Consider the following 12,323-nt stretch of genomic DNA (forward strand, 5'->3'; position numbering starts at 1 on the left):
CTTGGAATAAAAGGATGAAAATAATGAACATGTTTAAAGAGGTATTAAATAATATTAATTCCCATTATAAAATGATTATTAGCATGATGATAGAATAGATAAATAGCTGCATTGTTATTCATTAGAATAAAATAAATTAAGTGCTTAGTTGTACTAAATGTGCGTTTTTTGATGCATTTCTTAAAAGGCAAAGAAGTTATAACACGATAGCCCCGAAAATAATGCTTTATCTTAGCATAGAGAATCCTTTAGCTCTTACAAAGCTAAACGGCCTGCATTGTATCTGACGTGAATGATTTTCTGGTGACTCTTGTACTGTTGTAACATCATTCTCCTTGTTCCAACCACGTTTAGGAGATTCAATACCAAAAGGACTGTATAATTTAGTTGGCGTACGTCCTAATAATTGGCGTGAGCGTGATTGAGGAGTTTGCATTTTACAGTTGCTGCCAGGAGATTGTTGTTCTTCCAATCTCTGACGCCTTCTTGTTGAGCTTCTAAATTTCTATACAATAAAAAATGAGTAAATATTATAATCAATCAATATATATACACACATATGTATGTGTATATATATATAATATATATGTGTATATATATACACGCACATATATATAATGTACTAACCTGTGAAATTGTACCAAACGTTGTTCTTACTGTTGATATGGTTTTGGATAATCTTTCTGCTCCATTTCGTAAAGCACGTCTAGAATCAGCGGATACATTTCCAAGACTCAAATTATTCCAACCACGTTCTGTGATATCTTTCTCTTTAGAAGCTTTCGGTTTGGAAGACTCATTACATTTTTCTTTGTCAAAACGATCTTGAAGACGCTGTCTTAAGTTTTTTGAAGTACGTATCAATTCTGGTGAATTTCTGACACTTAAAACTTCACGATGGAACGTGAACGAGACGCTACGCGAATCAGGACGCATTTTAGAGATATTTAAATTTTCTTCCGTCTCGTTATATTCCTCCTTGATTTTAATTGAAAATTTGATTTTTCTCAGTTAAATCTGAATATTATTTTACTAATGATTTGATTAACATATGTAGCTGTCACGACGTATACTTTGAACATCCGCATTCTCTCTTCGAAACGAAGCGTCGTCGGTGCTCGTTGCTAACCGTTGCTACTGACAAAACACGAATAGATGCACACTATGTATTCGTACCTCGATACAACTCTCGCATATCTCGAAAGTACGAGAAAAGCAGTTCGTGTTAACATATACTTTCTTAACTTTTTCATTTACATTGTACTTTATTTACCTGCTTTTTATTCATTGTTATATTTATTTATTCGATTATTAAATACATTTTCACGATTAGAGAGATCTCTCATGGTCGATATTGTATTGAATTTTCCGCTTTCTCGAGTAATCGAAAGTCAAGTTTAACAAGATGGCGCTAGTTATTTTATCTCAACAACGAGAAGTTGTTCGTTGCTATTTACATTTGCGATTGCAACAACAAAATGCCACGAAATTTATATACGCGACAAATACATCGAATATTTAAGATATCGAAGAATTATATTTTCTTTTGATAATTTATTATAGTGACCATTTACGTAGTTTAATGTGCAATGTATTGTGTCTTTGATTTAAGATTCAGTTTAAGATCAAACTACGCATGTGTTCGAGTGAATAAAAAGTGGATATTATGAACAATTGGAATGTATATTTTTATAAAGTGGTAATGACATTTCGTAATAAGGATATCGATATTTTTCTTATCACATTAAACACATGAAATAAGAAGTGTCCGGAAATAGTCTCCTAAATAATACGAAATTAAATATATAACCTCAAAATGAGTTATAATAAGAAAGTATCATATTTTTACAATCCGGATGTGGGAAACTTTCACTATGGTCCTGGACACCCAATGAAACCTCATAGATTGTCTGTAATTCATAGTTTAGTTCTTAATTATGGTTTACATAAAAAAATGCAAATTTACCGTCCTTATCGTGCGAGTACTCACGATATGTGCCGGTTTCATTCTGACGAATATGTGGAGTTTTTACAAAGAGTAACGCCACAAAATTTACAAGGATATACAAAATATCTTAGTCACTTTAATGTGGGAGATGACTGTCCTGTTTTTGAAGGACTCTTTGATTTTTGTTCTATGTATACTGGGGCATCTTTAGAAGGAGCTACAAAATTAAATAATAATTGTTGCGACATTGCAATCAATTGGAGTGGAGGTTTACACCATGCTAAAAAATTTGAAGCTTCAGGCTTTTGTTATATAAATGATATTGTAATCGCAATTTTAGAATTATTAAAATATCATGCTAGAGTATTATATATAGATATTGACGTCCATCATGGAGATGGTGTACAAGAAGCATTTTATCTTACTGACAGAGTTATGACAGTTTCCTTTCACAAGTATGGCAATTATTTCTTTCCTGGAACAGGAGATATGTATGAAATAGGAGCAGAGAGTGGTAGATATTATTCTGTAAATGTACCATTGAAAGAAGGTATAGATGATACGTCTTATGTACAAGTATTCAAACCTGTTATCTCGCATGTGATGGAGTTTTTTCAACCAACTGCAATTGTATTACAATGCGGTGCAGATTCTTTAGCGAATGATAGGCTTGGATGTTTCAGTTTAAGTACAAAAGGTCATGGAGAATGTGTGAAATTTGTTAGAGACTTACATGTACCTTTACTTACTGTTGGTGGGGGTGGTTATACCCTTCGTAACGTGGCACGTTGTTGGACATATGAAACATCTTTACTTGTTGATGAACAGATCAGCAATGAATTACCTTATACTGAATATTTAGAATATTTTGCACCAGACTTTACATTGCATCCTGAAGTTGTTACTAGACAAGATAATGCAAATAGTAAACAATATTTAGAGGCAATAACTAGACACGTTTATGATAATTTAAAAATGATACAACATTCGCCAAGTGTTCAAATGCAAGACGTTCCATGTGATGCATTACCACCAGAAGAAGAGAGGCAACCGGAACCAGATCCTGATTCCAGACAAAATGTTCAAGACACGGATAAAATTATTGAGCCAACTAATGAATATTATTCGGGTGATAAAGATCAAGATAAAATGGATGTGAGCGAAACATGATGAAAACAAAAGAGATCAAATTTTTCAAATGAATAAATGACAACTTCAATTCTGATGCTTGATGATTTTTTTAAATCAATCACATAAGATTCATATAATCAGTTACAATAAATATACTAAATAAAGTCAATTGTAACAACTAAAAAACTTCAGATTATCATATATTGTAATATAGTCACATATTGTCTCTTTGTAAATATTGTTTTGATCATACAATCTAACCTATTTTTAGCTATCTAACGACTGTAATATAAAATGATTAAATTATATCTTTTACGTAAATGAATGTTATTTTTCTTTGTCGCAAATATTTGAAATCAAAAAAAAAAATATATATATATATATAGTTTTTTAAATATCCATATATCAGGCAAGTTTATTGTTTTATATCAGACAGCATATTGTCTATATTAATATAACAACGACGACAAGGACGATATTAATATTAGCGCTAATAATAAGAGCAATAACGATAACGTCTGTATCTCTGTATCGGGGCTACCTTCCTATATCACAGAGAACTTAGCCTTTAATCATCTTTTTCCTATCTCATTCAGTAAAATAGAACATAAACAATCTCTTCTAATATGCTGCTTTGCTTCATAGTAGACTAAACATGACTAATTCAATAAATTAGATATCTTAAATTAAGGCGCTTAGTTCTGTACATCGTTCGTAAACTTTACAAAAGTATTTCGAAAAATAATCCAAGTACAAAAATACAGTATGAGGAACGCAAATACTTGACATTTATTATTTGCAAATATGCAAGACTCTATGATGTAAACATGCATTTTCATATATGCAATGCATACCATATTGCAAAGTGTATAGCATAACTCTGCCAAAAAGACACTGCAAAGCATAGTTATATTTATTGTAAGAAAGTCGTGAAGTTTGCATTTAATTATATACTATATCTTTCCTTTTATATATGTATATGTATGTATGTATATATATGTGTGTGTGTATATATACATACACACATATATATATAAAAGGTATTTGTTTTATACTTTCATCAGATTTAAATATCCATTTCTTGTTTTTACTATACATAGTATGTATGCGTACACGTATGTAAATAAGTTTTTCAGTCTCATGATAAAAGCAATTCCATTTGGTGTGTAGTCTTCCATCGAATTCTCTGTATGCTTCAATAGATCCTTTCACATAAAGCTATATATACAGTATAGGCAGTGCTCTAATCCAGCAATAATCAAAAATTTGTATAAAATTGTGTCTTGCAGAATTTAGTTGACTAGATGCCATTGTTCTTGATCACTCAAATAAGTGTAAGAGGATTCAATGGGAAGGATGATATAGCTTAATCTTTCAGATAGTGACCACGATTACGTTTCAAAATGTTTATAAATACTAGTCACATATGTCATGACTTGTTGCCAATCGGGTCGTTCCAGTTGACACATTTCTCCTATATTCTGTGAAAAAAATAGATTTATGATTATTACTAATCGTCCAACTAATTCGTACTTACATTTTCTTTATCTCATTGTATTGATTATACATCGATAAAATTTATATATATATATTACGCGTGCGTACGCACCCACCCACCCATACACATTTGTTTTACTCACCAAGGTTGTAGGTATGCCAACACTTTCAGCAGCAGAGAATGCAATGGAAAAATTTTTTCGTTTTTCAGCAGGTGTTAAAGTATCATATGGTACTTTATATGGGAGATAAGAATGAAGAATAGCGCAAAGAGCTAAGCCATCGTTCCAAGAGCTGCTAAAATTAGTTATATCGATATTTCGATAGCCTAATGTCTTGTTTTGACACCATTTAAGTAATGCATTTCTCTTAGAACCTCCATTCTTGATCAAACCACAAAGAGGATCTTTACGTTCTGATAAATCTGTCACACTATTTCGACGAACGAAATCAATAGCCTTGACATTTAGTGCAGCAGAATCCAAAAGTTCACCAGGACTTAAAACCACGGGTACTGCTGACTTTGTTTCTGTGTTAGGAAGTGGAAGATAAGATGGCTGAGTAAAGTAAGTTTATCAAACTTTATTTGTTACATGTAACAAAGCTATATCTTACGTGATATATATATATATATATATAAGCAGTAAAGAATTGAAATAATAGAATGCAGAATATAACGGCGGTTCCGATGAAATACCAATATTTTTACATTCAGAACTACCAATAGAACGACACAGGGAATGACAACATAAATAATGATCAAATCACCTTTATTTATATGAAAAAAATGAGTGATAGACATGCGATTACGTGATATATTCAAGCGCAGAAGAAAATGAGATATGCGTGTGTTTTCTTTTTTTTTTTTTTTTTTTTTTTTTTAACTAAAGGTTATCATTTGCAGCTTAAATAACATATAAAGCCAAATCCTCCATGATTAGGATTTACATCCTAAAGATTTATATTTTTCAAATGACTACTGATACATATAAAAAAAATTTGTCTAAATATTATCTAAACGCACAAGTAATGGAGAATATATAAAAGAGGATTCAGAGAAGCGTAAGTATTAGATTATATAATAAAAGCAATTTTATGAACTAAAAAGCAACTTATGCCCACTATAATAGGACTTGTATGGTAAATTACCTGATAATGGTTTCCTATTTATCGCCGCCTGTGTTTTATTATTATTTGGAGAATTTGATGTACAGATTAAGTTGTTTATTTGTTGCTGATCTCTGAGAGGAGATTTCAGTGTCATTATATCATTTGTCCCTATAGAATTTAAAGACGATGTTGAACTGCTACGACTTCCCGGTCCTAAAACAAAATAAATAATATTATCAGTGTGTGAGAATAATAGAAATAACGATTAACAACATATACTAAACATACCAGCTTTAGCTTGTTTTGTAGCATTTTCAATACTTTCTATTAAACATTTAACAGATAATCTGGAATCTTGGCGCGAAATATTAGCCTTTCGTCGTGCAGCCATTTCCTGTTGTACACTTGTTAAAACACATTGTTGTGTTTCCGTTGGTGTACTCGCTGGCCTTGCAGGTGGTTGTTGTACAACTTTCTGATTTGCTGAAAAATCGATCGGATCTATTCAAAAATATTCGTCAATTAAAACATGTTTCAAATTTAATTCAACAAGACAAAGCAACAAGCAAAACAAATATATGTATGAAATAATAAAGCGCAAATATTAAATTGTCTGTGGGAGAAAAAAAATAAAAGAAAAAAAATAATGAAATTGTAATATTTTTTTTAAATAAATCCCAAGACACCTAAAAATTTTGATTTGTGAGGGATAAGAACATAAAGCAAGTATCTTTCAAAACATAATAATCCAAAACACAAAAAGCTAACAACAATAGGTCGAATAGGATCGAAAAGGATTAGACATATAACTTGAAAACCTAGAGAAACATTTGGGGCTAGCATGTAAGATATTAAACTTTCTGTATTCTTGGCTAGCTTATAAACGAGGACAGACAATGGGTCGAATTTTGCAGTACAAGCAGTCAATCATTGTTCCACACCAGTAGCGACTTACGGTCGCAAGTTTTTCCTGTTAACGAACGTCGACCTGCTCTCAGTTCCACATCTTCTATGATAGTCTCAAATTTGTCTCTCAAGGATGATGTACGACCTATCGCTCGATCCTTGCATAGCAAGGCATAATTAGTATCGTTTTGTGAGACTTCAGGCACAATACTCGTACTATAATTGTCATTGTTTACTGCTATTTTTCTAGCAACATGACTATTACTAACTTGTGTCTTTTTATCTTCTATATTGTAATCTGTTTGCAAATTCATTCTTAAAAATTTCAAGCGTTTCAAACGATTAGCTTCACATAAAGCTAGATATCTGTCACTTTGTAAATCATTATATTTGGATATATCTTTGAATGATTTGTTTAGAATTTTAGTAGGAGAAAATTGTTCTGACGTTTGAGTCCTGTCTCTTAAAGTATAGTTTGAAGTTCTATTTGATGTGTATGACGGTGTTATAGAATGCATCTTGTTGCAAACAGGAGATATAGGAATATGCTTTATAGAAGACATAGATGGATAAGAATTACGCTTTTCTAAATAATTATATTTTGAATATTCAAAAGATTTAGAATTCTTGCATTCATAAATTACTTTTGCTGTACTCTTTTTTGGAGAATTCAAGGAATCTGTATCTTTCAATTGATCTCTTTCTAAATGAAATTTAGTAGAGATATTATTTGAATTGTAATTGGCATCTTTACTTTTTATGGTACTTTTAGTTATTTTTGCCTTTACATCGATATTCCGTTGTTTGTAAACTGAAGTATGTGTATCTGCATTATGTGCTGAACGATAATTACGTTTTATAGGAGATTGTTCATTGTCATTAACAGAAACACAATTTTGTTTTTTATTATTTATAGTGGATTGATTACTTTTGGAATTTTCTTCCTTTATCATTTTACTTTTCATTTCATAATCAATAATCGGAAGAGATTCGTAACTTCTATGAGTTTGAATAATATCATTATTGTCAATAATTTTATAAGAATCAAGATTATCTAATGATGTAGAAAAATTTTTATATTTTAAATAATTAGTCATATTCGATTTCGGTTTATACTGTATGTTATCCAAAAGAGAGTCGACTATTTCACTACTCGGTTTGGATTCATATCTTTTTAAAAATAATCGTTTCTTTTTGTCATTCAAGTTAACAATTTCTTTTGTTGAACTATTTGCCTCAGGAAATTGATGCAAGGATTTTTGTTTATTGGGTGATGTAAGAACATCTTTGATCATTGTTGTTTTAGATATTAGTGGATCTTCCAAAGATTTTTCTCTGCTGATTTCTGAGATTAGATTTGAATCTGTTTCATTAAGAATTTTATTTTCACTTTTTTGCAATAATTTGCTCATCTCAGGATCTACTTCAAATTTGAGATCATTCATTGAACTGTCAATGTCAGAAAATACATAATTCTTTGGTACAAAAAATCTACTATTTGAAATATTGATACCATATGAATTTGTATCAATACTTTGAATTCCTTTGATATTTTTTAGTAGAGAGCTTTTAGAAGTTGCATTTTTATCTACATTAATTGAGCTGGGAATATAAAGTTTACGATTACTGTTCTCGTTCTCTAGAGTGTTGTTTAAATCTATATCTATGCTATTATTTATCTCTGAATATAATTCACTCTGTTGGATATTTACAGATTGTTTAGTAGATAATTTTTCAGATACTTCATCGATGTTTTCTTTTATCGGATATACGATCTTACTTTCTAATATAGTTAATCCCGTACTCGTATCAGGACTTCTAGTTTTTGGAGTAGAAGCTGGACAAAATTCAATCTCTTTACCAGACATTAATTTTTCATCTACTTTAATTACTTCTTTGACAGAGCATGGATTACCTAGATCTGTTTCATCTTTTGATAACTCTGCAATATCTTGTTCCTTTGTTGTATTATTAATAGGAGCGAGTTTGGTATTATTATTTGTTATCTTGTATGAATTTTTTTTTATTATCGTTTTAAAAAAATTGGTAGGTGATATGTGCCGCCTTATCTCACGAGGACGTTTTGTAATAGTACGTCCACGTTTCAAAATAATGCTAGTCGGTTTTCGTTTATTTCTGCTAGTAGTATCAAATACTTTATTGTTGGACACTGTGGTATCGCCTAATAATGAGTAGACATTAAAAAAAAAAAAAAAAAAATAAAAAAAAAAAGGAAAAAAAAAAGAAAAAAAGAAAGGAAAAGAAGCAATAAATTAATAATGTATAACTTATATAACTTCTAATTATGTAAAGGAATAGAAGAATTTTTTCCTTGTACGTTTGGTATTTCGTACTTATCCGAATTTAATTTGAGAAATATATATTGTTCTATATGTCATATTCAAATATAATATTCGAAGAATTAAAGGTATTTTTCTTACCTTTATTAAGTTTATCTAGCTGAGCCTCTAATGTTCTCAATTTATCTCTTTGCGCTTTGTTTTCCAAAACTACACGTTCTAATTCGCTTTGAGCCTCAGTTTTAAAGTCATTCGCAACTCTAACAGTCATAAGTAGATCCGTCTGGAATTGTTCCCATTCAGCACTTTCTTCTTGTCTCAATCTACGTTCCTCAGCTAAAGCACGTTCCAACTCGTACTGATGAGTTTGTGCTTCCCGTTCTCTTCTTTGTGCTTCGCTAAGAGCAGCCTTCAATTCTCTTTTATCTTCTAGATGTCTTTGACATTGTGTTTGTAATTCTGCCAAAGAATCTCTTACTAATTGTAATTCCGTACTGACAGAAAGTCGTTCGTCTTTTAATTGATTTAATCTATATTCCAAGTCATCGATAGCTGATTTAGCATTATTTCGAGCAACCTATAAATTTATTCGCGACGTGCTATAAATTTTCTATTTATATTTATTAACGCAAATTTTATAATTTTTTTAATGACACTCTACTAAAAAACATACCTTGTATTCTTCTTGAAGTTGAGAATATTGATCTCTAAGACGATCATGATCACAATGAGAACGTGCCAGTTGTTCTTGCAAGGCTGCAGCTTGCGTTTCTAACGTATCTTTTTCACGTCTTGCCGCATCTAACAATTCATCAGCTTCACTTTTACTTTCTACTTGCCTTGACTGCTCTAACTCTTCAATCTTAGCTCTGGCATTATCCAGTAAGGTAGCTAATCTGCTTATTTCTATACTTCTGTTCGCACCTTCTTGACGCGCTTCCGCTAATTCTACATCCAATTGTTTACGTTCTATATTGACTGTTTCTATAGTAGATTCAAGCAAGTGGACACATTTTCTTAATCTTTCCGCTTCCGTAGCATTAGCATCGGCGGTCGTTCTTAAATTTTTTAATTCCGACGTTAGTTCCTCTTGCTTTTGAAGCAGAGCCTCCCGTTCTTCTTGAGCACTCTAAAACAGGAAACATATATAATAACACATCAATCAACATTTAGAATAATCTTATGATGATATAATTTTATGTATATATTTACTTTCAATAAGTCAACTAATTTTTGTTCCCTTTCTGTGTTATAACCTTTGGACGATTCTTGAGGTTGTTCTTCTCTTAATAAAAGTCCTTGTAAAGTGTCAACTTTTGATCTTGAATCTTCTAACTTTTCTGTTTGTCGACATAATGATTCCAAAAGAACACCTTTTTCTTCTGTTAGTCTTTCATTGTCAGCTTGCAGTTCCGTTAATTGAGCCTATATTAAATTAACACGTTTAATGTAATATCAAATAAATTTATTATTTTATCGATGTAATATATTTTTCACGTTACATTGTTAAGAATTACTGATCATACGTACTTGTAAATCACTCAATTCTTGAATAGTTGCTTGTAACTCTTCATTAGTGGAATAATGCGTTTCTTCCATTTGTAGTATTCTGTCTTGAAGACAAGCCACTGATACTTCTGATATAGAGCTAGAGGAATGTTTATCCCAATCCGGAGTAGTGCATTGCGCACTGTCTTGTGGTAGATTTGCATTTGGTGTACAGCTATCATCTTGAGGTATAGCAATCGAAGCTGGTGCAGAATTATGAAGCCTTGATGCATCTAATAGCAACTGCTGCTTCTCTGAATCAGATAACGGAGAATGAGCTACATTCCTAAGACGGGCACGAAGAGCTTCATTCTCTTCTGCGAGACGATCTAACTCCAGACTATGCTGCTCCTGTAATCAATACACATTAATTATGTAACAGAAGCTAAAATTCTGCATCAGATAGTTATCAACGTTGTAGCAATCAATTTAAAATTTTGTAGTTAGTTTTTCTTTGGTAATATCTTTATATCTTTATTGTAAACTATAGAAAAACGTTGAAAATATAATTTAAACTAATAATACAAGGAAAATAGAAAACTGTATACATCCAATCATTGCTGAAAATATGGAAAGAAGAATTGATGTTACATGGTCATATTTTAGTTCGAAGTAATAATAAAAATGAGTTAAAATGCACAGTAAGATATATTAAAATTTATTTAATTTTTATAATAATAGTAAGGATAACTGTCAATCTTGGAGGTTAGGTTCCATGCGTTATTATCTATCTTCTTCTTCCTGAATGCCAATCGAATTGAAAATCAATCAAAGATCGAAACCATGTAGAAGTTTGATAGAAAAGGATTGTAAATATTACCGTCGGTGCGGAAAAGCAACGTTTTTTCATATCGTTCTCTGTGATTCGCGTTCAGAAGCTTTTTCTCTTCGTAAACATCCCCGCATTTTACGCCCTCTGCTTGTCCTCTAATAAGCCACTTTCTCACTATCCGTTATTTCAACGGACCGTTAAACTATCGAGTATTAAGAATGAAAATATGTGAAGCTTACACGCGATCCTGGAGATCCAACGGTTATCATCGCGTAAAAGTGAAGAAAGAAGAAAATCATATCGCAATGAAGGTTTCTCAATATCTCTTATTTCTTTCTAATCAAATTTCAATTTTCTAAACATCGACATTCCAAGTTTCGGCACGTTAAACACGACAACGAAAATTACTTGAATAGGTTAAACGTTAACAGTCTACTGCGTAATAATTATATTATTATCTATTGCAAAATATAAATATTAACTAAATAAAATAACAGATCAAATTTAACTGTGAACACGATTAATTTTTTTCATTTCTGTAAAGATTCAATAGATATCAAGGCTTCCCAAACTTTTATGGGTCAAGACCCACTTTCGAAAACGATCATTTTTCGTCAGCCATTCCTAATGAACTCTCTTAATGAACATGTATACTACTCTCATATTTTAATATTTAACGCGACCTGTATTTGGAGAATCTCTGTAATAGATCATTATGTACGAACCGACACTTCGTAGAAATCAGTGCGTGCAGTTATGTTCCAATTATATTTTGACACATCACCATGTCATACAGAAATATCTGGGATAGTTGAAATTTCGGTTCATGCTATAATTATTCTACTGAATCCGCCAATTCGTACAACTTATTACACGGGTAGTAAAGATGATAAAGAAATAATGAAATCTTTTGAAAGAATAGAGAGATGTTATTGGGAATAATGATCTGATATAATGAATCTATTTCTCATTTATCATTTATCATTTATCATTTATCATTTATATGCAGAGTGATCGTATCATTCGTAATGATGTAATATTTTAACGTAATACATCGATCATATACATACATACATACATACATACATACATACATACATACATACATACA

The 12,323-nt window shown here is 31.2% G+C and overlaps 3 protein-coding genes and 1 long non-coding RNA gene across 14 annotated transcripts in view; 2 read left to right on the plus strand and 2 right to left on the minus strand.

Annotated features, from left to right (window-relative positions):
* Positions 1 to 32: 32 nt before the first annotated feature.
* Positions 33 to 936, minus strand: LOC122633510. The gene is made up of 2 exons (XM_043821467.1): positions 628 to 936; positions 33 to 505 (listed from the first exon to the last, which is right to left on the minus strand). Exons 1-2 carry the CDS (start codon positions 934 to 936, stop codon positions 227 to 229), a joined length of 588 nt encoding a protein of 195 aa, XP_043677402.1. The 3' UTR covers positions 33 to 226.
* An 880-nt stretch (positions 937 to 1,816) lies between these two features.
* Positions 1,817 to 3,173, plus strand: LOC122633464 (histone deacetylase 3). Its single transcript, XM_043821369.1, has one exon. The coding sequence runs from the start codon at positions 1,817 to 1,819 to the stop codon at positions 3,116 to 3,118; it is 1,302 nt and encodes a 433-aa protein (XP_043677304.1). The 3' UTR covers positions 3,119 to 3,173.
* Positions 3,174 to 3,462: 289 nt separating this feature from the next.
* Positions 3,463 to 12,323, minus strand: part of LOC122633422 (cytospin-A-like) — a 31,864-nt gene continuing 23,003 nt past the window's right edge. For 5 of the 11 annotated variants that reach the window (XM_043821322.1, XM_043821313.1, XM_043821278.1 and 2 more), the window contains 9 exons: positions 10,423 to 10,791; positions 10,105 to 10,317; positions 9,566 to 10,021; positions 9,034 to 9,469; positions 6,642 to 8,774; positions 5,975 to 6,187; positions 5,726 to 5,899; positions 4,720 to 5,105; positions 3,463 to 4,560 (listed from right to left, as the gene is read on the minus strand). In XM_043821322.1, the coding sequence (XP_043677257.1) occupies positions 4,471 to 4,560; positions 4,720 to 5,105; positions 5,726 to 5,899; positions 5,975 to 6,187; positions 6,642 to 8,774; positions 9,034 to 9,469; positions 9,566 to 10,021; positions 10,105 to 10,317; positions 10,423 to 10,791 (4,470 nt within the window). In that variant the 3' untranslated portion in view covers positions 3,463 to 4,470. Of the gene's footprint in view, positions 4,561 to 4,719; positions 5,106 to 5,725; positions 5,900 to 5,974; positions 6,188 to 6,627; positions 8,775 to 9,033; positions 9,470 to 9,565; positions 10,022 to 10,104; positions 10,318 to 10,422; positions 10,792 to 11,260; positions 11,537 to 12,323 lie in introns of those variants that run through there. The other 6 variants (XM_043821332.1, XM_043821297.1, XM_043821359.1 and 3 more) reach the window with 6 other exon arrangements.
* Positions 11,381 to 12,323, plus strand: part of LOC122633517 — a 1,562-nt gene continuing 619 nt past the window's right edge. The window contains exon 1 of the long non-coding RNA XR_006328131.1: positions 11,381 to 11,523. This is a non-coding gene — a long non-coding RNA (uncharacterized LOC122633517). The remainder of the gene's footprint in view (positions 11,524 to 12,323) is intronic.

This window comes from Vespula pensylvanica, chromosome 1 (genome assembly GCF_014466175.1).
Source record: "Vespula pensylvanica isolate Volc-1 chromosome 1, ASM1446617v1, whole genome shotgun sequence".
Taxonomy (NCBI): domain Eukaryota; kingdom Metazoa; phylum Arthropoda; class Insecta; order Hymenoptera; family Vespidae; genus Vespula; species Vespula pensylvanica.